The sequence below is a fragment of the Anolis sagrei genome, chromosome 1 (genome assembly GCF_037176765.1).
Source record: "Anolis sagrei isolate rAnoSag1 chromosome 1, rAnoSag1.mat, whole genome shotgun sequence".
In the NCBI taxonomy this organism is placed as follows: domain Eukaryota; kingdom Metazoa; phylum Chordata; class Lepidosauria; order Squamata; family Dactyloidae; genus Anolis; species Anolis sagrei.
In genome coordinates, this window is record NC_090021.1 from 54,956,978 (window position 1) to 54,983,550 (window position 26,573).

The following is a 26,573-nucleotide window of genomic DNA, read 5'->3' on the forward strand; positions in this document are numbered from 1 at the left end:
TGTTTATGGAGTATATTTACTGATTTTTTTATTTTTATTTTTGGGGTGTGTGTGCAATTGTCCAAACCTGTGGATTTCAAGTAACAGCTGATTTCTCTGGTCAGAGGGGTAGCTATAAACATTAAAAAATAATAATAAAATGTACTTGATTACTGTCCACAATTTTACTGTAACTAAAAATAATTTCAGACAATTATGTATCAAACAGTTGTTTCTGACTTTTCTCTAAAACTGTTTTGTAGGTACTTGTATCATTATTATCTCTAATCTCCAGTCACTTTCCCTGTATTTGCTAATTAAATAAATATGTGTGGAAGGAGCATTTTTTAAAATTTTATTAATAGAGTATCGGAATTATAGCAAAAAGAACATTAGGATTCTGTACATAGGGAGAAAGACAAATGGATGAAATTGTTACAGAAAGAAGTAAGAAGCATGATCCATGTGAAGGACAAGGAAGACATAGGATTAAGTTACTAAGACCGCTGGAAAGAGTTAAAATATTAGAAAGGGAAGAGAAAGAAGGCAGAAATAGCAAACAGGATTGCAGGTTTTCCCAGCACAGCTGGGCTATTGAATACTACATGTGTAATGGAATCAAGAGGAAAGACTTGAACTCATGGAAGAAGTTTCATTTTAAAATTTTCATTTTGAATAACGCAACCCAACCAAAAAAAAAAAAAAAATTCTTGGTGTCTTGGTTTTTAGGCCTGTTCCTTGGGATATTTGGAGAGCTGCTTCAGAAACTTTACTGGATAGACTTCATCAGCTCGTTTCTTAGATATGGTTATAATTGTGTTATATGGGCGAGCAGATGTCAACTGGTAGATGGCATATGTTTGGTATCTCAAAAGGTAGAGCTGATAGAGGAAACCTGGTGCTTTTTTTGGAATTAGCAGGTCAGATATACCTAGAAACGGATAACATTTGCGGCACAATTTATTTTTCTTTATGCTCATTAAAATCTATTTTAAGAGGGATTTGGAATTTACTGAATAATAGGTTCCAACACTTTTTGGGCGTGGGTGGGGTGTCCTTACTTGGGGCATTTATGAGCTTGTATGTTATCAAATGTAGAAGAATGACTATATAATTTTTCTTAAAGGGAGATGACTAGTTAGAACTAAAAAACCAGCAGGTAGAAAGTGAAAAGCCTATAAACTAGTATTTATGTTCATTAGTCGTGTTCTAGTATAAATGTTAAGTGTGTATGTCTGTGTGTTCTTGTGTTTTATTTTTTGTGTTGTCAAGTGTAATCTTTTGTGCTAGTTAGAAAATAGATTAGCAGGGTATTTTTAATGTATATAATGTGTTTGCTTACTTTTTTTATTATAATTAAAAGCAAAATAAAAAGGAGATATGTTATCTGTAGTTTGCAGGTGATCAAAGGGAGATTCTTTACATTTATTTTCTTTTGCAGAAATTGAAAACAGATTGATATGAGCCTGGCAGAGTTTTAAAAACTTTGGGGGAGAATTTTTTCTTGGTTCTTCCAACTTCAGAGGCACATCAGTGGGAAGAAGCAGGATAAAGCCGTCTTGGTGGCTGCTCCCAGGCTGTAGAGCTCTGTGCCATCAGACATTAGGTTGTCCTGTTCTTCTTCTATTGTACCTATTTATTTATACAAGCATTTGATGACTAAATAGATACGTGGAGAGATGTTTAATGGTGTGTTCAAAAAAATTTTTTTTTTAAATACAGTGTTTTAATTAATGTGGTTAGATCCCTTGGTCCCATACAAGAGAAAAGTAGAATACACGTTATGACTGGAATTTACAGTTGCAGTTATGGATGCATAGTGTAGAGTTATTTGTTACTGATTCATATTTACAATTTCTACATATTCCATAATATAGGGAACATACAGGGATCATGAAAATTTCCAAACTAGACATATTGTGTAGCAGTCACTGCAATCAACAGGGATCTGCACTCCTGCTGATCAGGGTGCAGCTGATATATCTCTGCCCTTCTGCAAGCAATTTCTGATGTGAGGGGAAATTATGAAAGGAATCCTGGTTTTGACTGTTGCACAAGAGATTGCTGGGGGGGGGGGGGGAGGTTATTGAAAATGTCAAGTTAGCTGTGACCTGATCAACAGAACAGACTTGTCACACAAAGCAGCAGCTGTGTAGTAAATCCAGAGTGTTTGGGTCGAGTTAGGATATGTTACTTAGCTACATAACTAAGAGTTATATAGTTACGTAGTTGATCAGAGAATTGCAGCATGTATTAAATTAAGTAAAATCAAAACAAATAGTGTTTCTGTATTCTTAAGATACGAATAGAGACAATTAGAAAAGATGTGATCAGCACGAAAGCTGAAGAACACATTGTCTAAGTGACTAAAGTGAAGTAATCATTTTAGATCCAGTGTGGTGTAGTGGTTTGAACACTGGAGTACGACTCTGGAGACCAAGGTTCAAATCCATGGAAATCTGTTAGTTTAAAAAGACATCCAGTCATACACTCCCAACCTCATAGGGAAGCAAAAGTAAACCCCACCTCTGAACAAACCCTGCCAAAAAATCCGCATTATAGATTTTTTTTTACAGCTGCCATAAATTACTTAGTATCATAGAGTTGGAAGAGACGACATGGGCTATCCAGCCCAACCCCCTGCCATGCAGAAAAGGCACAATCAAAGCACCCCAGACAGATGGTAATTAAACCTGTTCAAAAGCCTCCAAAGAAGGTTCCTCCACCACACTCTGAAGCAATGAGTTCCACTGTTGAGCATCTCCAGTGGTCTAGAAATACTGCAAGAGCAACAATAACTTTATGTCTGACTTTATAGAATCAGAACCTATTTTAAAAACACTTATTTTGGAACCCAATGGGGTATATTTAGCTATCTCCATAACCTGAGATAATTTTTAAAGAAAACAAACTTCATAGCCTAAATCAGCAGTCAAGAAAATAAGAACTATATACGAGGGGCTGCTGATAAGTCTTTGGCTTTGTGTTCTTTTTTGTTTCTATGGTAACGAATGTTACATCACATTAAAGCTTTATGTGTCTAATATATGTTTTCAAAATTTTGTGTTTGTAGCTTGTGGCAACAGTGATCTAGGCATGCGGGAAAACAAAATGTCGGAGTGTAAGGTGATGTTTATTTATTTACTTCTTTACTTTACTTTACTTATATACTGCTATTCTCAGCCCGAGGGCGACTCACAGCGGTTCACAACCAGTAAAAACAGCAATAATTCAATGCAATAACGTAACAACAATTAACAATTAACATATTATCCAAACAATAGAATTACTACTTAATGTTCACAGCAAATGAGAGCAGAGGAGTGATAAAATTTTTGTTTCTGCAAGGAAAGTCTGCAAAGGATATTCATGGTGATATGTCACAGACATTGGGGGATCAATGCCCTTCATATTCTACAGTTAAGAACTGGGTTGCCAAATTTAAAACGGGCTACTTCAGCAGCAATGATGAGGAACGTCCTGGACGGCCAAGAGTGGTTGCTGTTCCAGAGATCGTCGATGCTGTGCACCACCTCATACTGGAGAATCGGCAAATTTCAGCTAAAGGAGTAGCAGACATCATGGTGATTTCTCGTGAACGTGTTTGTCATTATCCATGAACATTTGAACATGAAGAAGCTATCTGAAAAGCAGGTCCCCAAATGTTTGACAACAGATCAGAAAAGCATACGAGTGAAAACTTCCTAGTCCATTTGCAGTGTTTCCGGGCTGATAAGAACTTCCTGGATCAATTGGTCTCTATTGATGAGACCTGGATTTATTTGTATGTCCCTGAAACCAAGGAGCAGTCAAAGGAGTGGAGGCACAGTGGTTCTCCTCGTCCAAAGAAGTTCAGGGTGCCAAAAATCAGCCACTAAGGTGATGTTCTGTGTTCTGGGATAAGGAGGGCATGCTACTAGTGGACTACCTTCAAAATGGTTCCACCATCAATGCAAGGTATTACACTGAACTTTTGGACCAATTGAAGGTAATTCTGAAGGCCAAAAGGCACGGCAAGCTGTCCAAAGGAATCCTGTTCCTGTAAGACAATGCCTCCGCTCACACTGCACAAGCAACTATGGCAAGACTGGTGGAGCTAGGCTGCCACCTGGTTGAACACCCACCTGATTAACTGGACCTAGCTCCCTCCGACTATCATCTGTTTCCAAACCTGAAGAAACACCTCAAGGGTACTAAATTTTACACCATGTCTGATGCCATGGCTGCTACGGATGACTGGTTTGAGGCACAACTGAAATCCTTCTTTTTGCAAGGCTTACTGAGCTTGGAATACTAATGTAAGAAGTGTGTTGATATCAGTGGAGAGTATGTGGAATAAATGTAAAGTTTCATCTTCCTATCTCATTTCTTTCTATGTAAAGCCAAAGATTTATCAGCAACCCCTTGTATCAAGGTCATATCATTGCCTACAGACAGGAACTCAGAATGCTATTTACTGTGACCTCTGCAATTATGGGAAACACCTTTCATCCCTGAAAGGTTTTTGCAAGTTTTTCTGCCTATCAATTTAAATTGTGTTTCCAAAAATGATATATGAGTTATGGTCACAAATTATATTTCCATATATAGAAATAATATTAGGAATCTTCTTCAGCACTTAGTGGAGTCTTCCAGATATTTGGGGTAAAAAAAATGTTAGCCTAAGGGAAGGAAATTAGTGCTGTATATCAAGGAACACGTGAAGGAACACCTGAAACCCTATCTGTTAGAAGGGTTTTGCCTAATAGTGCAAATTACACTACCCTGTGCTTTGAACTCGTAGCTTGCTTATGAATCTAGATTGCATGACTGTTGGGTCCTTCTGGTACACCTTCTATTCTTTCCAGTACTGTTTCTGTATTTGATCTTGGATCTTTTTTCTTCAACCATTATTTTTAGCCTCTCTCTTATTCTTTCTCTGCATTTAGATCTCCAGATTCAGACTTGAGCTTTCCAATCCTTGAATTTGCTCTTTCTCATCTCCTCTAGCTTTCTTGTGCTGTGGCCAGGGGTTAGATATCACGTCCCTCTTGACTCCATGAACTGGTCCCATATAACAGAGGGAAGGCAACCTCTTCCAGCCACAAGCCTCCTGTGCAGTGAGGTTTTTCCGGTTCAAGCACTGTCTGTATTTTGATTCAAGTAATAGAATGGATTTAATAAAAAAAAACTGGATTGAAAGTTAATATTCAAGTTGACAAGAACAACACATGCCATTTTTTTTTTACAAAATTATCTTTAATAAATGGATGGATTCAAGTTTGTAATAGGTTTGACATGTCAAAGTAACAAAAGTCAAAGTTCTCTGGCTATACAAATACTATGCTTTACAGTAAACTTATCTTTAGTTTACAAAAAAGTGTCAGTGAAAATTCAGTATCTGTAACCACCTTAAAGTGAAAATTCTCTTATCCGTTGTGATCAGAATTGTATTGCATGTTTCTAAGAGGAAACCCACTGCATTCTTAATACTGAACCATTACCCAGTCTACTGATGTACACTGACAATTTATAGCAATTTTTGGCTTCCTGAATAAGAGTGACATCTTGATAAAATGGCTTTAATAAGATAACATACAAAATGACTATAGTAATCTACCTTAAAAGAAAAATAATTAAATATTAGAAATTGGGAGATCGGAGAACCCTGAATGCACTTCTTCTACCTGCTTGTTGCTAAAATTCCAGGTATTGACTATTTTAGCATAGAACATTGTTCAAGTTTTTTAATGCACACTATGGCCACTGGCAGGCAAGGTACTTCTTTACTGAGTACTAATGCTGGTGAAAAGTAACTTGAACTATTGCTATGAGAGCAGACTTTGGCAGGGTTGTTTGTTTTAAGGAACCGAGTGGATAGTGACTGTAGTGTATATGGTAAGATACAAAAATACCATCGCACTACTTAATGATGCTAAATATTGACTTCAGGGTCCAGACGGTAAGTTTGTTCGGTGACACAAACTATAAAAATCGATTAAAAATGAAGTAACAGGATTTTTTGAACAAACTGGAACAATTAATTACTTCAATTATTTTACTTACCGTGCTATAAATGGTGTTGCATTACATGCTGTGCATGATTACAAAAGGATGGATGTGTTGTGGAGTGCTGTGAATATTAACTGAAAGCCAATTGTTTTGTAAAAATTAGATGAAAATCAAGTTCCTAAAGTTTGTCCAAACAACGTAGGACAAGCTATAGAATCCCCAACTCCCAACACAATTCAAGAATCTTGTGAGGATGCAGCATCTTCATAGAGTACCCACAAAGGCTACGCATTCACTTCAAAAGAGATAATTTCCTATGTGCCAAGAAAAACATGTGCGAAGCTGCCCTTTCCACTGAAATTAACGGATTTTTTTTTACAGGTAAGAACATCATGTGTACAGTAGCACACACAGGATCAGGATCAGAACCAATATTCACTAATAGCTTCAGACCCAAGCTGAAAACTATTTATGGTTTCATTGTAGTGTTGAGAAACCACTTCTATTGACCTACATATGTTCCACTCAGACACCTCGTTTGTATGATTTAGAAATAGAGTAGGATACAACTCTCAGAATAGTAATGGTCAGTTGAAGAACAAGCAAGGTAAGGCTGAAAGATACCCAGTTATTTCCAAAAGAAACTGGATATCTTTTGGAAGTAACAATAAAGGTTATGCTAATGATCAAATAAAAATGGTTCTGGCACTGTTAATTAAGCATGGTTCTCAAGAAGATTAAAGTCTTAAAGAAGATTTAAATATGAAATAATCTCAGTACTTCACATTTTTTAGAATTATTATTTGACTTTTAACAGAATGTTACATACCTGAGTATATTTTGAAACAAAAATGTCTCCCACAAAGAAGAGCATAAAATAAATTTAAATAGGAAGTGACGTGGTTAGAAAAATGACCACCGCCATTATTACTGAAAAACAACAGCATTTTTGCCACCTTTGGAGAAATTGTTTATAGAACAGCATGCCAAATCTTACTGCCAATTGATGAAACATAATGTCTTCTGATTTGTCAAAAAATACTGTCCAATTTGGCTGATTGGGTATATAAATATTCAAATTGGCACAGTTCATTGAGCAAATCCAGCAATATAAATAACAAATGCAAGTGTTATTTATATATTCAGTTATGTAGATTTCTGTAAAATGTCATTTTGTACATCATTTCCAGTTGGCTTCTTTCCATTGAATTGGAAGATCTTTAAGGCAGCATATGTAATTAAAATCTGAGCCAAATTCCAGTTTGCCATAACTACTGTACTCTCTCTCGATAAGAGATAGGGAAGGCAGTAAATATAAGGAATTCATGTTGTTTCTTGCTAAATCCTATAGATCTTTTATCATTCATACAGTCTATATTGCTGTTGTAAACTAACATAATTAAATAAATGGTGGCAGCACACAAACAAATCTCAAGGCAACCATAGCTATCAACCGCTCTGCTAGAGACAAACTAAGTTGAAAAGGATCCTTTCACTCAAGAAATGTTACCTCTGACCAGCAATTAACTGTTGATTGAACCGGGTGCAGAATTGGCCAAACTGACGTTAGCTAAGAGATTATTATTAGTGGGCTGATGTCCAATGCTGCAGGAAACTGATTGTGTGTTCCATCTTCTTTCATCCTACAGTTCTACATTTTAAACAACATGAGATAGGCACTGTTACCTGGTCATAGTTTGAAAAAAAACCTATTGATGTTCCAAGTGATCTTTCGTATCTTCAAGTCAGACCAAAAAAGAAGAGGAAAAGATTGTGATTGAAGCCAACAATATGTTTGAGTTTGTAATAAAATTGTAATTTGCTCTTCGTAAGCAGATGCAATCTGTTTCCTAGGATAGATTTCTTTGTATTGATCGTTATGGCCTGAATCCTATTGTTAAGTCCTACTTAGATTAGACTGAGATTTATCTACATGTTGATTCACTAGTGAAGTTGATCCAGTGGGTCTACTCTAGTTAGGATTATAAAGCAGGATTCAGGATGTACCCTGTTTACATACAGTATTCAATTCTGTGTTCTACTATTAGCAGTAGTTGGAAGTGAAATATTTTAACCAAATGAGTTCCAAGACAAAAATCAGTGAAAGTAGACCACAGGTTCACTTCCAATGATATGATGAAGGCCTGACTGAACTGGTTAATACTTTGTATTTCAATGGCAGATATCCCTGTGGGACTTGTAAACAGCAGCACACAATACTGTAAACAGCTTCTCTTCTGCTCAGTTGGTCCAAGTTTGTTGATTAGATGAAAATGAAGACCGCAACTCCATCTTATGTACTTCTCATTTCTCCCAGAAACCTTTTTCACTACATATAAAATCCTGAGCAAAAAAACATGGTTTTGATCTGGAGAACCACTTGCATACCATAGACATATCCAAATGTCCACACTCTGAAGTTCAGCAATGAAGTCAGTTACTGACAAGATTTTAGAAGACTCTAATGTAACAGTACTTTGGCCCAAACCTATATTTTAGCATGATGTCCAGTCCGTGCCCCTGATGCTGAATTTGGCAGGGAAGCTGATGCTGCAGCATCTTCTGCTTCTTCCAGTTCTTCTTGAAGCTCTTGGCTTACACTTGACTGAAGGGCTGCAGGTGTAAGCCACTCTTTTGGAAGGCAACTTTGGAGAAAGGGGATACAGGAACTGAAATAGGCAAGGCGATTCACCCAACGAGGAATCTCTTTTCCACAGAGAATCTAAATGAAAATTCATAGAACATTCAACTTTTAATTTCATGTAGAAGTACTCAATAATCCAGTGTAGAACAGCCTTTGCTCATGTCTGCAGAGAGGCAGGTCAACACTACTTGAATTAATTTTGAAACAGTTAGTTTTCACTCAATAGTTAAAATGTAATTGTGGAAATAACCCAAAATACATAACCCAAACTCTACTTTTTTTATTCCCAACTAAAACTAGATAAGTGATATATAATGACAAAAAACATAAGAATACCCATCATATAGTAAGTTACTCATGTTGCTTTTGAGATTCAAGCCAACTAGTGTAAAACACAGGTTGCTTACATGTATAATGTTCTTTGAGTGGTTATCTATGTATTCACATGTATGGGTTTGCACTTGCAAAACCTCAATGTCAGCTTTGCCCCGCCTGTCTAACATGCATATTCTAGCATCTCTTCCCTCAGTCCTACTTGACCTATACAATGGTAGAAAGCAAAAAGATCACTAGATGTACCAACAACGGGAGAAAGGATGGGTTGTGTGAATGCAAAGGACCAAAGAAGAAAACTGTCTTTCTTCTTTGTGGTCTCTACACATCAAAATATGGTTATCAATTACTAAGCAACTCATTACTCAAAATATGGATATCAATTACTAAGTTCTCTTTAATACTGCATCTCTCCGTGCTCTAGCAACTCAGTCTGAAAGGCTGAATGAATGTGGAGGACTGTGTCCAAGTTGCAGCCCTGATGAGCTCAACTAAGATACTCCACTGAAACATGATCCAGAGATTATATGAGTGCATAACATGGAATTATATCCTGGAGCCATCCTTTATAATTCCAAGTATTCACAAATTGTCCATGGACGCTTGTCATTCTGCAATAATGCTTTCTGTCAGAATCCTTACAGCAACATTCTTTGCTTTGAAGACTAAGACTAAAATCATAATGTCCTCTTGATTTCTATACCATGCATCAGATCCCTAGAAGCATATTTTTCAGCATGTTTGGCTGAAGTAATTTAGTCTCAAGTCATGTTACCCATCTCTGCATGCATGCATGCATATGTGTATATATATGTGTGTGTGTGTGTATATATATGATTACTTCTTTCTTGTCTTGAGACAGTGGAGTGGAAGCTTTGTCCCATATCTGATAAAAGCCGAGGTATGTTCGATAGATTGTTTCTTCACGAAAATGGCTGCCAAGACGTAAGCTTTTAACCTCAGGTCATCCAGTTTCCTGCCTTTTCAAGTCAAGCCAATTAACTTATTTTTCTTGATGAGGAGGCTGCAATTGTTGAATTGACCCCAGGGTGTCAAAGCAGAAAGTTGCAGGCACTATTCTATAAGAAACATTCTATAAGTTTACCAGTCATCAAGACATCACCTGAAGGGAGGGTGGTTTCTCCCAAAAAGAATTCACTACACTCATAATCAAATGGGAAGGGCAAAACACAGGCCAGAATCTTTGTCACTGAGAAGACCAGGCATTACCAGGAGGAAGGTCTTGCTTACAGGTAATATAAGGATACTTGGTCATCTAGTCAGAAAATCAGAGTGTACTCAATAATTCTCTATCAATGAAGATAATGTTTGGTCTTCAAGCAAGACATCTGAGTAGGAAGAGCAGATTTGTACTAGGTTGGTGAAAGACGTGTCAGCCTTGTAACCAGAGACATCTGCTGACAAGAAGGCTTTGATGTTCAAGTAGGTAATGAGCAGGCATGGACACTATGTAGTTGGTACGATGATCTATTGGATTGCTATGGTGGAAAGAATCAATGTCAGGCAATATGTATCGTTGATGTCAGATGCATGAAATGGAAATTGTAAATGTTACCCTAGGTTGGCCCTTAATTGATCCACTAAGATTTTAAAAATCCAAAGATTAGGCTAGGTGAGTTGAGATGTGATCTAGGGGAAGCCACCAAGGTAATCTAAAGCAGCGTCAATGCTTATATAGCCAGCTTCTGGAGTGATCCCATCACCAATGAGAGAAAGAGGACCCCTGCTCTGGGAGTGGTGAGTAATAGTACCAGCCATCAAACAAGGAGATCTAGTCTCTCTGTGTATGCTCTAGTCTTGATGAAGTCCGTAAAGCTGTAGTTCATCTCAGGAGAAAAGTACTGACTGGAAGTACTCATCTTGATGACTGTTACAAATTATATTAAGTATCTTCTCCTAGTCTGTGGTCGAGAATATGACTGACTCTCATACTCCTAGCTGGTATTGGAATGGCTCAGTGGTAAGGGTTCCTGAACAGAAGAGTGGGAGCACCATCTTGGTGAGCACAACCACTTTACAGAGGAAGAGCGTTGAATGTCACTGCAGGGATATGGTCCACCTTGATAGATCTTCCTGGGAGCAGCTTTCCTCCAACCTCCCCTTCTGAGATAAATTTGTTTACCCGGCACTTTCTTTTGGGATCCTGGTAGGAGTTTCTCATTAAGTAACTCAGAAGGAAGGATGGCTGGGGCCATGAATCTGAAGATCACAGATAGTGGATACAGTAGATTCTGCTTCTTATGTGGGCTATTATTTCACTCTCTCCTGAATTTAAAACTTGTCCACAGCTGCATGGTATACAGTAGACTTCTGCAGGAGTCTACCGTATACCATGCAGCTGTGGACAAGTCTACGTAGGGACCACCAAACGCAGCGCCCAAACACGAATCAAGGAGCATGAAAGGCACTGCTTTACAAAACATAGTTTTGTATATTATTTTCAAATTATATGAATTATAATTACTGGACTGGTCTTTGACTACACTTAAAAAAGGCCAATTGACTCAGCTCCTATAGTAACTCATGACCTGACTAGGTTAAATGCTCAAGGATTTCCTCTCTTGTTGCTCATATGAAATTTGTTTCCATTACCAAATTAAATATGAGACTATAGCTGTAACAATACCCGTTTATACAGGTCCAGAAATATATATATATATATATATATATATATATATATATATATAGTAATGGCCAATATAATTTCACGCCATACAAATCATACTTGCCTCTGATAAAGCTGAAGAAAAGTGATTACAGTTTTTGTGCATTAAGTGATAGGCATTTCCTTTAAATTCTTTTCCAAGTTCTTCTATAATTTTTTCTATATCCTCCTCCATGAAGTCTGTACTTCCAAGAACAACGGCTTCTCTGAAATAAAGCAGAAAAAATGAATCTGTTCTTACTTTGCCTTTGCTCTTACTTCACAAGCCACTCAGAGTTATTAAAATGCAGACATATCTCAATTAATAAAATCATTGATAAAAGAAGCCTATCTAATTTTAAATCCTCCTCATCTTTCCAACTGGAAGTCTTTTAGCAACATTGGCACTGGGAGGAGAAATGCTTTTGGTGTCAGTTTGCAGCAATGCGTCTGCAGTAAACAATGCCTTGATCTGAGAAAGAACAGGATTCCATTCTAGCCAATCAAACAACATTTAATCATTGCATATAGAGATTAGAGTGGCTAATTTCATTAAAAAAAAGATTGGTGGATCAAAACATATTATTTAAAATTAACAGGAACAGGTCATGGTCAACAGATGTCACTGAAATTTGTATCATTTGGATTCAGAATTTAATAACCAAAAACTGCTTACTTAAATTTAAACGTTTCTCCCAATTCGGATGCATTTCCTGGAGAAATTTCAAATATTCCTGAAAAGGGGTATGGGTGGCCACCATAAGCAAATTCTGAAAGACAAAAAAGTGGTGTTATGTGCAATGTTTAAGATTACTTGGAAGTCAATTTTCCTATCTTCATAATTTTAACAGGCATGCTTAAAAGATTACTTTTTAGTCATAATTCTCAACATGTTGTAAATTTATATCTCCTTAGTATTCCTCTTTCCCACACTCTCTCACTAACCACCCCACTAGTGATCAGACTGAAAATAATGTCCTTTCCCACCAATCTGCCTCTTTCCCTACTCACTTATTTACCCCTCTGCCCCTAAATTCAAGATGAAAGCTGTGGTAGGATGATAGGCAATTAATTGTGAGGTAACTTGGTGGGCAGGAGAGAAGATGGAAGCAATAAGCTCCCCCCCCCCCCCCCCCCCCCGAAGAAGTGGGAGATTAGTACTCTCCTAATCGCTGCTGCTAACCTCAGATTCAGAGAAGGGAAAGATGGAAGGATACGGCAAAGCTGGCAGTGGGGGGACTATTGCATAGTGGCAAAGAGAAACAAGAGGAAAAAGTTCTTGACAGGAGGGGAGGGGAGGGGGAGAAACAGGATTCAGATTGCAAGGAAATGGGATATTCTTACAGAAGCCCTAGCTTTGGGAGTTGCGTGGCCATGGAGACAGCCACCCCACCCGGGCCCTCCCAGCATGGAGTAAGCTCCCAGAATCTGAGTCCATGCTGGGAGATGCTGAAAGAAGCAACAGCAGAGTGTGGATGGGATGGTACTTTTTTCAGGCTCTCTTGACATGGAGTAAGCTCCCAGTTCCTGAAGCTAGGAAAATCGTGGGTCACTCTTGACATGGAGAGCCTGAGAGAGACAGCCCCAGCTTCAGGAAGTGTGCAGCAGCAAACACTTGTCCCTCAGTTCCTGAAGCGGGGCTGCTCCAACTATCATATAAAGTTAAATTGTGTTACACACCTCTGCCATATATCTCTATTCCTGAATGAAAAACTCCAATCCCAAGAGAAGATGTGTATTCATTCATCCAGTACTGAAAAGAAAAAAACAGAAAACATAGGTAATTAATTATGAGGCTAATTAATCAAGACCATCTTCTGGCAGCCTGCCACAGATGCTTCACATTTACTACTGGATACCTTTTGAGACAGCGCAGGATACTATGGTGGGAAGGGTGAATTTAAGCCCACCCATCTTTCTAAGAGCTGAACCCAAGCCTATGTGTGTTTGAAATCAAGCATGCTTTGCTCAATCAGTGGTGCAATTTTCTTTACACAGTCGGAAAAACTTATAAATCTGATTTGCACTTAAAGTATTTAAAGAATGATCAATCTGAACAATCAGTAAACAGCTGAAAAAATATAGCTATTAAAATGAGCCCATATCTGTATCAATGTCACATCTTTTTGTTTTTGAAGGTTAGATCTGGTTTGTACAGTTACTGCCCTAGTAACAAATTTACCCACTGAGAACCAATTCATATCAATTTCATAAATATTAACACAAGTCTCTGTGCTAGCAATACCTATAAAAATAACATATTTATATTGTTCAGGAAACCATGCTTTTATTTGCACAAAATAATATTGTACGAGATCGGCTCAAACCGTTTCCAATTGTATTTAGCTACTGAGCAGAGAAGGAGCAAATTTTTACTGTAAACTATTACACTCTTTAAGTGCCTGTATGAACACTGGTGAGCAAGAACAAAGAAATGTCCAGATCATGTGTCATTGAAAAGTTAATGCAACTGTGGGGAACATAACAAACTTTTAAAATGTGAATTATTGGGCAAAACAGGAATGATTTCCCTCTCATATGACAAGCACGATTGGTAGCAGATTCAGTTCTCGTCCAATAATCTCTGCATGCAATGCATATTTCACATATGAATCCACAAACCTCACAGAAGAGGCAAGAAGATAGGGGTGGGGATGGGAGAGTAAACAAAATCTGTTACAAAGCAATCAAGATTAGCCTGGTGAGTCCATGGAAACACCAAATCCAGACAGAGCAAACCTTGAAAGGATTAGATACTGGGAATGGTTATCACATTACTGCCTGGCCTGTAAGCTGATTATGTTCAATTACACTCTAAAGCAGGCTTGAGAACTATGTCTCCCTTCAAATGTTGTTGGGAACGCAACTCTCAGCATTCTGTATCACTGGCTTTACTGGCTAAGGATGCTGGGCACTGCATTCCAACACCCATTCTACACAGAATGCTCACATTTTAACTTTACCCAGCATGTTATTTCATTTATTACACCATATAACATGAATTTTGTTCCTGGGTTATACATGTCATTTCCAAATTGGTTTTATCCTAAAAATATGAAAGACATTCATTAAATTGCAAAAATGTTGTTTTTGCAGAACATACCACAGCACATTTTGCCATAGTTTTTCAATGAATATCTCATAGAGCAGGCATCCTCGAACTGCAGCCCTCCAGCTGTTTGGGCCTCCAACTCCCAGAAGCCCTAACAAACTTTTTCAATTGTCAGGAATTCTGGGAGTTAAAAGCTCGAACAGCTGGAGGGCAGCAGTTTGAGACTGCCTGTCATAGAGTCTCAATCAATTCAACATACCAGTAGTTTGTGGCAGCCACAAAACGAAGTTTCTAGAGTATAACAACTCCTTTCAAAGTAAGTACCACACAATTAAACAGGAAATAACACTTTCAAACCAGAAACAGATTTTTTTCTAATTTTCTTACATAGTGTCATTTTCATTTTCACTGAGACAACATTTGCTGCTTTAAGAAGCCCTCATGTAACACAATAAATATGTTGCCCCTGCTTTGAAAAAGTCTTATGTTTGTTGCAGAAGTAGCTAAAGTTCACAGTCAGATATTTCTGATAGAAAAGTCAGTCAAACCGAATTCACCTCACCTTTCTTGAAGATAGTAGAAACTTCCTTGCCCCACTAATTGGGAACTAGACACTAATTTTTACTATCGAAGTTCAGGTTCAAATGGAAGTCATGTGTTTTAGATGTGACCCTGATTGGGCCAAGTGATTCCTATTACTGTACCATCTCCCCTGGTTTGTAGAAGTAAGTATAAGTCAAAAATCCTGACTATTATCACTTTGCAACTTGAAGATAAGCTATAATAAAATATCTCCCAATTGAATTCTATCTATCCATTAGGAGCATCTATATTATCGGTTACTGTAGAATAGCTGGTGGTAATGCACAAAATGACTTTTTTCTGTGATGGGAGTCATTTACAGCCAATATCATACATCTTGGCTTATGTTCACAAACCTCTATTCTATCCCTTGTGCTGTTTAACATCTATAGTGAACGTGGTTGAAAAAAAAAACCTGTGTTGAGATTCAGTGTGAAATGTCATTACACCCAATTGTGCCACTCCATGGGCCGTGATTTAAAAAAAAATCTGAGTGTGTTTGTTTTCAGTGTTAAGTTACAGGATTTCTGGATACTGTTACAAGTAGTAACTATAGTATTACCACTACTAGATACAGAAAAAATGGGATAAACATTTTGTAAATACACATATACACTATCAAGCAGGAAGGGTTTTTAATTTAAAAGGAAATAATCTTACATGTGCATCATCTTTAATGTTGTAGGAAAGGGAGAGACTATAATTTCAGGAGTAATTACTTTCATATAAGTAGTATCACAGAGTCATGAGAAAGCTCTTCTTCAGTACGTAACAGAACAAAGCCTTTAAGGATTTTTTTAATTTCTTCTGCAGTTGGCATCTGCCTGTTCATTTTCTCTCAAAACAAGTATTCTCCATTTTAGTATTTCAATACAGATTCATAGTTGCAAAGAGTCAAGCAGAAGGGATATTTTTCAAATATATAAATTTCAAAGTTGTCTAGACTGTATTTATCATGAAAACTAAAACAAAAAGTAATATTTTATAATGGAAGGTAGTGAGTGTCTGCTGAGTGAGTAATACTTCACAACAGGAATTATAAGCCTCCATGCTTGTCTATACAAATACCACTGACTGCTAAATAACATTCTGTTGTCATACATTCTGTTGCTTGCAAAATTATAAGAATAACAGGATAATGAATACAACCTTATTTACTGATGGTTCTTAGCATTCTTCCAGTAAGAAAGGATTACTGTAGTCCCATTCCTCTAGCCTCTCCACCAACAGGCAGAGGAGTTACTAATACCAAAATACCTTGAGTACCGCATCTCGGCCTACGAGCCCACGAGGACCTTGAGATCATCCGGGGAGACCCTTCTCTCGGTCCCGCCTGCCTCACAGGCACGCTTGGCGGGGACTAGAGAGCGGGCCTTCTCGGTGGTGGCCCCCCGGCTGTGGAACTCCCTCCCTGCTGAAATTAGACAGGCGCCCTCCCTCATGGCCTTCCGTAAGGGCCTGAAAACCTGGCTCTTCGAAAAGGCCTTTAATTAAGTGCTATGTTTTTGGAATGACCACCGGAATGGACTATGACGACGAGATGGATTATGACCCAAACAAGACGAAGCGGATTTTTAGTTTAATTAGTTGTGTGTTAGTAAGATGTGTGTTATGATCCTGATTTACTGTAACTGTTGTCTTTATGTTCTATGTTCTGTACACCGCCACGAGTCGCCTCCGGGCTGAGAGTGGCGGTTAACAAATGCAAATAATAAATAAATAATAAATAATAATAATGGCCTTCCTTGCTTAGAATCAAAACTATACTTACAGTGATATCATGAAACAAAATGCTTTAAGCTCCTTAACTTCTCTAAAGCCCACATATTTGAAAGAAAATATTGCAAAAATATGTTCAAGTGTAGTATATGCTGAAAAAGACAGTTGTCCAATTATTTTAGAGCTGGGTGGAAATCATATGGCCCTTTTTGAACTGCAGTTCCCAGCAGGCTTAGCTAGTATAGCCAATGTTGAGGAACTCTAGAAGTTGCAAGCAACTAAGGGCTGCGTGCTTCCCACCTACATTTCTACAGCCTTTAAAATTGAAGGAATGGTATATAGGCTTTTTTGTTTGTGGAAAGAATGACAACTTGGCCTGCCATGCATAAAGCAAGATTAAAGCATTAAAAAGAGAGTTGCTCATCCAAACATATCCCACACCAGCTGTGTTCACCCAACCATGGGGTTCTTCAAAGAGCAGGTTCTTAGCACACATCTCCACAAAACATTAGAAAGGAATGTATTCAATGTGTACTCATAGATTTTATAAGGCCTATGTTCTACAATATACTGTATATTCCTAATTAAATGTTACTCTACTTTCTCAGCTCTTCAGCCTGGTCAACTTGTATGGAAAGGAAGGGTTTAATTTGTCTAAACACATCAAACCAGAATTTAGGCAGCCTTTCAAGTTCACTGAGCTTAGGGGGCACATGACTCCAGAACAACTCCAGCATAACTCTATAGTCAATTTCCACTGGAAGTCTGACTTGCAAATATGGAGGCCAGATTGTATTTAATCCCTTCTTTTTGCCATCAGAATACTTGAGTATTTCAAAGCAATGTATGCCTAAAAGCCTATTCTATTCCTATGACTCATTAGCTGTATACATTCATATTTTGAACCTGGATAAAAGTGAATGATTAAAGAACAGAAAGCAAAAGAGGTGGTGCATGTTTTGGACATGTTAAACACATATGTATTAGGTGATCCCTGAAGCCTTGCAAACCTGTCATGCTACAAGTTGTCAACAAACAGGTTATGTATGCCAGAAGGAAAGGAAGCAACACACCCATGCACATTGCAACTAGTAGGTATGCCTCAGTTCTATCCTAAAAGAAATTGCTGGGGAGGTACTGCTGATCCAGGATGTGCTTGCCAAAACAAGGGGACACATCAGTTGTTGAGCCTAAAGTAATATTCTGGTCACTTTCTAGAAAAAGGGGTGCGTGTTCCTAATCAGAAAGCATGGCACTGAGGTGTTGAAATTACTTTTTAAAGCCAGCTGTGTTTTTTCTGTGACATCAGGAGTGTAAAACCTTCTGTTTGGGGAACTATTTTTAGAGTGAGTCAAAGGTCCAGAATAAGACAAAAATGGCCTCTGGGCTATCAGACGTTAACCATCCTGGTTCAGACTTTGGAAACTTTCACACACCATTTCCCTAGATATACAGCCTTTGTGTGAAAGATCAGGATTCTTAGATAACATGAGCTCCATTTACACTGCCATATAATGCAATTTCATAATGCAGTTTAACTGCATTGAACTGCATTATGAGGCAGTGTAGATGAAGCTCATAGAGACATTTACCAGTGACTCTTTCTCAACAGTTAATTTTGTTGTGAACATAATACAAAGGCCTTTTGTTCTCAAAACACTCCAGACTGATCCACACTGCAATCTAATTTAAATAATGAATTTACACACCAGACATTTGTGCCCTTCTGAGTAAAGTGCTAACTCAGGCATAGGAATAAAGCAGTTCACCAGATGCTGGCCACCAGTTTTCAGTAGCTCTAGTCAGCAAAGCTGATGATGAAAAATGCTGGGAGGTGGAACCCAGAAACATCTGGAAAGCTGTATGATTTCCACCCTGCAATAAAGGTGGAATCTTTCTACAGAAAAAGCTAAATGATTGGTAACCATGTGAACATTTACCACAGTTGTGTAAGTACAAATCAATTTGTGAACAATTATTTGACCCTGTTTCCAACGTAACTAAATAGCACATTAAAGTAGATTTGTATGAAGCAATTATTTCCATTTGTCCATGATTGCCAGAAGGCTTTGTGAAAATGCAATTCAATCTTTTAATCACACCAGATTTGGATAAACCAAGAAAATTCTGAGTTGCAAGACTTCGAAAAAGAAACTATGAAAGCAAATGTGAAAGGGGGGAAGGGAAATAAAACATCAATACAGCATCAACAAAATCAAATCTTATTTCTAACTTCTCACAGAATTCTAGAATGTAAAACTATGTCTATTCCCTACGCAAGTGTATTTAGTGCTACCACCTCAGTCTTGTCTTATTAGGTTTTAATGAATCAGGAGTTATAAAAAAAGCAAACCCTTACTTTTCTACTTCTCATTCTTTTTCCCCCTCAATAAAACCAAAATTTAAAAATACTGCTCTTTCCCTGGCTCTGCTTTATACCATTATCCAAATGTTCAGCTTATGAAGAAGTGCCATAGTATACGGCTCTATACAGTTCATGTTTTATCACAACATTTGAGTCATGCACCAAAGAAGGTAATGCTCACATGGCTACAAGGCACTCCCTCTCCCAGAAGGATCTTTTATCATCCACCCCATCTTCCAAACATCCTACAGCAAACAGATAACCAGATAGTGCCATACTAAAGAATCGGGAAGAAAGGTGTAACAAGTGGGAGGCACTGTGCTTAACTTATTTCCCAATGCAGCAACAGTTTAAAATATCATGGTATCAACCCTACAATGTTGGGAATGGATGAAGAGCCAAAGAAAAGGAATAGTTGTTTGCTTATTTATTACTCTATACACTGGTGTACAAGTCACTCTTGCGTATAAGTCAAGATCATCTTTTGAGGTCAAAATTATGGCTTTTACTACAATCTGTAAGCAACTTAAGTGTAAAACTTAAGTCATATAACAAACAAATATTTTGCCCTCATTTTAAAAATGCATATAGATGGAATTAGCAACAGCTAAAAAGAAGAAGGGGGTTGCTTTACTTGTTACAATTTGAGGGAAGAGATGTAATTTCATTGCTGATCTTGAAATGTTTACATCTGTACAAATTGAATATAAACAGTGAAAAAGAATTAAAATTAAGTCTGTAAAAATTGGGTGGGGAGGGAAGAGAGCAAAGAGAACAACCTACTGTGTGGTATGACATGGCAGCAGTGCAACTACCCCACTACCTTTCGATTGCGCAAATTGCAGAAAGAGGGGCAGCCCTCCCCCTTTACTCATCTTGGTCAAAACCATATTGTACTGACCTCACAATACAAGAGTATAAAGTAAAATATTGCAACAGATTATTCTACAATTAAGTGTCAACTTTTTTTCAGAGAGAAGAAACAGACAACCTAAACCTGGTCCTAAGCAGAGACTGCGATATTACTCCAATGTCACTAATCAGTATTTGTTTCTTACTTGTGAGTTGCACCACAAAACTGAAATTATAGCTGCCCATTAACTTGTCTTAAGTAGCAAGTTAACAAAACGATCACAAGTACAGACACTGCTACAAGGGTCAGGGTGAAGCAACCTTGTTATCTCATTTTAATCAATTTCAGTCCATATTTGATGCTGAAAATGACAATTCTCCTTGACCTCCCCACCTGACTACTGACATCATCTATAAATCTTTGCTGGATCTTCTCTGTGGGTTAGTTCGAAAATGATTTACAATTGTTGGAGCCCGAAACCTTAAAAAGTTAAGCCCCATTTCCTTACTTTCCTCTTGTTTAGAGTTTTCCTTTGAGACTGAGTCCAGTACAAGTTGGGCATGTCTTATCCAGAAATCCAAACTCCAAAATCCAAAACCGTTTACATGAGTGGCTGAGATAGTGCCACCTTTGATTTCTGATGGTTCAGTGTACTCAACTTGTATGTCAAATCCAAATACACACACATACACACAAACATATATATATTTGGGGATAGGAATGTTGGCCATTCAGCAAATATGGCAACATCCATATTCCACAAAAGAGCAATACCTATATTGCCAAAGTGACGTGTACAAAACACATCAATCAAGCTTTTAAAGCACCAATGGCTTCTTCACCACGCAAATGTATCCATTCAATGAGGTTTCTACCAAAAGGTTCAACTTTTTTCTTTTTGGCCATAATTGGCTAGTTTTACCTAGATAGCACCTAACGTAGGCAATACAGAGACATCTTGAGAAACTTAATATCATCTTCCTAAGGAAGCAGCTTCAAAAGACAGAAATCCTGGATCACAAGAGGAGTTCTGTTACTTTACTAGTGTTAATAGGGTTTTAATTTTGCTGTCCTTTGTCTCAGACCTCATGTGCTCAAAAAAGGAGTATCCTTTTCCTGCCTTGAGATCCTTACAAAGCAAGTGAACTACAACAATGGATACTCCAGAGACTGACCTATGTTCTTTAACCCTAGGTGAAATCTTCAAGTGACTTCGGAGTTAAATATTATGATGGCGCTCAGCTATATCTCTTATCTAATTTAGATATCAGATTTTATATTGGGCTACATATAAGCTAAAATAAACAATCTGAGATTGGGGTTTCAGTGTGTTTCTGTGTGTGTCACCTATACATTTTATTTATTTATTAATTAACTATATTTCTATACCGCTTATCTCACCCCTGGGGGAACTCAAAGTGGTTTACAACATAATAAATGGCAAATTCGATGCCTCACATATCTAAATCAATAACATATAATTAGATAAAAAAAGTTAAAACTATAAAAGATCAAACATAAGCATTAAACATATTATTGCTGCAATTAACAATGTAGACCCCTTCTCTCCCCCCCCCCCCACTCCCCAACTCTCTCTCCATAGCGTTTCAGCCCTTCTTTTTACACTCTCCCTGCTTTCCCCACATCCCAACAGACACAAAGTTATTTAGGTATAGACTGAATACAAAATGGGGAGGGTTAAAAAAAAAGACCTGGGCCTTCTTGGGGGATGGTAAATGTGATATGAGGTCCTTGGGGCGGGTAGAGGGAGACTCTTATCTGATGATGGTAGTAGGCTACTGACCAATTATGGCAACCTCATGAATTTTATAGTATTTTCTTGGGCAACTGCAAACCTGTTTATTTTTCCAGGCAATTTCAGTGGATTAGGCCACACTTAGTAGTGTCACTACCAATTTAATGGATTTTCAGGCCTTTTAAAAACTTGGTTTACTTTAAGTAGGTTTTAACATTTATTCTATGGTTGTAAACTACTCAATTACCATAAGATAAATAGTCTTATAAAAGTATTTCCAAGAAATGGAATTCAGCCCACTTCTTTGTGTATATTTTTGCTGATACTTTATTGTCTTAATATACAACAAAGCAGATTCTAAATAAAACACCCAACTACTATCTGCCAATAAATTCAACATCTGGCACCTTGTTTTCCCTACTTCTAGTCTGACTGTCTTAGTGCCCTTCTAGACAGATCCTATATCTCAAGATCTGGTCCCAGGTTTTCTGCTTTAAACTGAATTATATAAATCCACACTGCTTGATAACCTGGGATAAACAGAAAACTTGCAACCAGATCCTGGGATATAGGGCCTGTCTCTGGGGGTGGTGATAATCTCAATTTCTAAATCAAAGAGCCAGTGTTGTCCGTAGACATTTCCTGGGTCATGTGGCTGACATGAGTGCATGGAGCACAGTTACCTTCCCGCAGCACCTATTGATCTACTCACATTTGATTGTTTTTGAACTGCTAGGTTAGCAGAAGCTGGGATCTCACCCTGCTTCTGGATTCGAACCGCCAACCTTTTGGTCAGCAAGTTCAGCAGCTCAGCAGTGGATTAGTGTGTGTGTGTATACGTATATATATATCACTACCAGTATATTATACTATTAGTCTTATATAATATATTGTACTATATCATAAGTTGTAGCATATATAATACATTACAACATTATATATATATATATATATAGAGAGAGAGAGAGACAGACAGACAGACAGACAGACAGACAGACACACACACACACTAGCCGTCCCCTGCCACGCGTTGCTGTGGTCCACTCTGGTGGTCATGGGGGTTCTGTGTGGGAGGTTTGGCCCAATTCTATTGTTGGTGGGGTTCAGAATGCTCTTTGATTGTAGGTGAACTACAAATCCCAGCAACTATAACTCCCAAATGTCAAGATTCTATTTTCCCCAAACTACACCAGTGTTCACATTTGGGCATATTGAGTATTTGAGCAGAGTTTGGATAGAAATAGTTATTCATTATTATTTATTTACTTCACTTGTATATTGCTTTTCTCACCCCAGTGGGGCGCTAAAAGCGGTTCCCAACACAATTTATGGCAAAATGTAATGCCTCACATAAAGAAATCTAACAATTACACACAATTATCAGTTAAATCATAAAACAAGACCTCATTTAACATTAAAACATATCAATATAAACAATTAAAATCACATATTCCAGCAATCGGAGATAATAATAATGATGATGATGCAGACTTTGTTATTATTTGAGGGCTGTCAAGAATAAAAGGCTGGTAAAACTTTAGGCTGAAGACTCAAAATGTGAAATACCTCAAGACACTCAGGTGACCCTAAGGCAGTGTTTCTCAACCTGAGGGATAGGGCCCCTGGGGGGGGGGGGTCATGAGGGAGGTTTCAGAGGAGTTGCCAAAGACCATTAGAAAACACATATTTCTGATTGTCTTAGGCGCCGCCCCTTTGGCAGAGAAGGCTGAAGATATCTCCACATGTCCTTCTCTTTCTTTTTGGAAACAGAAAATCCTCTCACCAAAAGCCCTCCGCAGTGATTGGCTGGGCTCTCGGCCAAGGGGAGGACTGCTTCTCTGACTCCAAGCTGGGATGGGGAGAGCATGTGTGCTCCTTGCATGGCAGCATGGTGAGGGAGAGCATGCAAGGCAGGAGGGGGGCCCGCACCAGCATTGGAATTCTGTGTGGGAAGTTGGGTCCAATTCTATCACTGGTGGGGTTCAGAATACTCTTTGATTGTAGGGGAACTACAAATCCCAGCAACTACAACTCCCAAATGTGAAGCTTTATTTCCCCCAAACTCCACCAATGTTCACATTTGGGCATACTGAGAATTGGTGCCAAGTTTGGACCAGATCTATCATTGTTTGAGTCTGCAGTGCTCTATGGATGTAGGTGAACTACAACTCCAAAACTCAAGATCAATGCCCACCAAACCCTTCCAGTGTTTTCTGTTGGTCATGGGAGTTCTGTGTGCCAAGTTTGGGTCATTTTCATCATTGTTGGAGTTCAGAATACTCTTTGATTGTCGGCGAACTATACATCCCAGCAACTACAACTCCCAAATGTCAAGGTCTACTTCCCGCAGACTCCACCAGTGTTCACATTTGGGCATATAGAATATTTGGGGATATAGAATATTTTTAAACCGCTTTGAGTCCCATTCGTGGGAGAAAAGTAAATAATAATGATGATGATGATGAACTATAAATCCCAGCAACTACAACTCCCAAATGTCAAGATCTATTTCCCCCAAATTTCACCAATGTTCACATTTGGGCATATTGAGTATTGGTGCCAAGTTTGTAGGTTTGTGGATGTAGGTGAACTATAACTCCAAAACTCAAGATCAATGCCCACCAAACCCTTTCAGTGTTTTCTGTTGGTCATGGGAGTTCTGTGTGCCAAGTTTGGGTCATTTTCATCATTGTTTGAGTTCAGAATGCCCTTTGATTGTAGGTGAACTATACATCCCAGCAATTACACCTCCCAAATGTCACGATCTATTTTCCCCAAACTCCACCAATGTTCACAATGGTCCAAATTTATCATTGTTTGAGTCCACACTGCTATAGAACTCCCAATTGACCAATTAGAACTCCCAAATGTCAAGATCTATTTCCCCCAAATTCCACCAATGTTCCCATTTGGGCATATTGAGCATTGGTGCCAAGTTTGGTCCAAATCTATCATTGTTTGAGTCCACACAGCTGTATGGATGTGGGTGAACTACCACTCCAAAACTCAAGGTCAATGCCCACCAAAACCCTTCCAGTATTTTCTGTTGGTCATGGGAGTTCTGTGTGCTGAGTTTGGTTCATTTCCATCTTTGGTGGAGTTTGGAATACTCTTTGATTGTAGGTAAACTATACCCTATACATCCCAGCAACTACAACTCCCAAATGTCACGATCTATTTTCCCCAAACTCCACCAATGTTCACAATGGTCCAAATTTATCATTGTCTGAGTCCACACTGCTGTATGGATGTAGGTGAACTACAACTCCAAAACTCAAGATTAATGCCCACCAAACCCTTCCAGTGTTTTCTGTTGATCATGGGAGTTCTGTGTACTGCGTTTGGTTCATTTCCATCTTTGGTGGAGTTCAGAATGCCCTTTGATTGTAGGTGAACTATACATCCCAGCAATTACACCTCCCAAATGTCACGATCTATTTTCCCCAAACTCCAGCAATGTTCACAATGGTCCAAATTTATCATTGTTTGAGTCCACACTGCTGTATAGATGTAGGTGAACTACAACTCCAAAACTCAAGATCAATGCCCACCAAACCCTTCCAGTGTTTTCTGTTGGTCTTTGTGATCTCATGGACCAGCCCACGCCAGAGCTCCCTGTTGGCCGCCACCACCCCCAGCTCCTTCAGAGTCAAGCCAGTCACTTCAAGTCTTTGATTGTAGATGAACTATAAATCCCAAAATGTTATGGTCTATTTTCCTCAAACTACAGTGTTCACATATTGAATATTTGTGCCAAGTTTGGTCCAGTGAATGAAAATACATCCTGCATATCAGATATTTGCATTATGATTCATAACAGTAGCAAATGACAGTTGTGAAGTAGGAACGAAAATAATTGTATGGTTGGGGGGTCACCACAACATGAGGAACTGGACTAAGGCATTAGGAAGGCTGAGAAGCACCAAAAGGGTCAGAAGCCACATGAAGGCACACTCTCTCGTCTACAAAAGTGAACTTATACGAGGTTTTTTCCTGGCCAGCCTGAATGGGAGTTGTCTAAAGTCAAGCAGTGGCCTCCTGGAGTCTGAGTCCAATTCTCAAGCATCCCACTTGCATGGCGCCTGTGGTGGGGCCTAAGGCCGGAGCCCACCTCGACCTTCCCGCCTCAGGCCCTTTCCTTTCCGCTTAAGCGGCTGAGGGGGGAAAAGGAAAGGGCCTGAGGCGGGAAGGTCGAGGTGGGCTCCGGCCTTAGGCCCCAACGGACACAGAAAACAGCCTGGGTCCCCCTCCCTCGGTGCCTCACCATGTCGTAGACGTTGAGCACCACCAGTTGGCTCGCCATCCTCCTCCTCCTCCTCCTCCTCCTCCTTCTCTTCTGGCCTGGGCTCCCTCAGTGGCGCTGAGGGGCCGGCTCGCCCTCTCTGCGAGGGAAGGAGGCGGGGCTTAGCTCTGGCCACGCCCCCTCTCCGCCGCCAGGCTCCTCCCTCCCTCCCTCCCTCCCTGCCTGGGAAAACCGTTCCAAAGAGAAACCCTCTTCTACTACAAGCCCCGGCATGCAGCGCGCGCGGCCTCAGTGGCACCTCTGTATCAATATCCCGCTTTCTCCTTTCTCCAACCTCTGAGGATGCTATGGTCCAAAAGCATTCTCTCCTGAATTGCCAGCTAACACCTCC

At 38.8% G+C, this 26,573-nt stretch overlaps 1 protein-coding gene across 1 annotated transcript; it reads right to left on the reverse strand.

Annotated features, from left to right (window-relative positions):
- Nucleotides 1-5,195: 5,195 nt before the first annotated feature.
- DESI2 (desumoylating isopeptidase 2) lies at nucleotides 5,196-26,352 on the reverse strand. The gene is made up of 5 exons (XM_060753926.2): nucleotides 26,204-26,352; nucleotides 13,293-13,365; nucleotides 12,289-12,382; nucleotides 11,698-11,839; nucleotides 5,196-8,692 (listed from the first exon to the last, which is right to left on the reverse strand). Exons 1-5 carry the CDS (start codon nucleotides 26,240-26,242, stop codon nucleotides 8,459-8,461), a joined length of 582 nt encoding a protein of 193 aa, XP_060609909.2. The 5' UTR covers nucleotides 26,243-26,352; the 3' UTR covers nucleotides 5,196-8,458.
- Nucleotides 26,353-26,573: the final 221 nt, after the last annotated feature.

What these genes read in the sequence shown, in the direction of transcription:
- DESI2 (XM_060753926.2), bottom strand. Translation starts at nt 26,242, where the DNA reads ATGGCGAGCCAACTGGTGGTGCTCAACGTCTACGACATG. An exon ending in GGAGAAACGTTTAAATTTAA is followed by an intron (nt 11,840 to 12,288) that starts GTAAGCAGTTTT and finishes GCTTTATTTCAG; the next exon opens with AGAAGCCGTTGTTCTTGGAA. An exon ending in TTTCTTCAGCTTTATCAGAG is followed by an intron (nt 8,693 to 11,697) that starts GCAAGTATGATT and finishes ATTTTCATTTAG; the next exon opens with ATTCTCTGTGGAAAAGAGAT.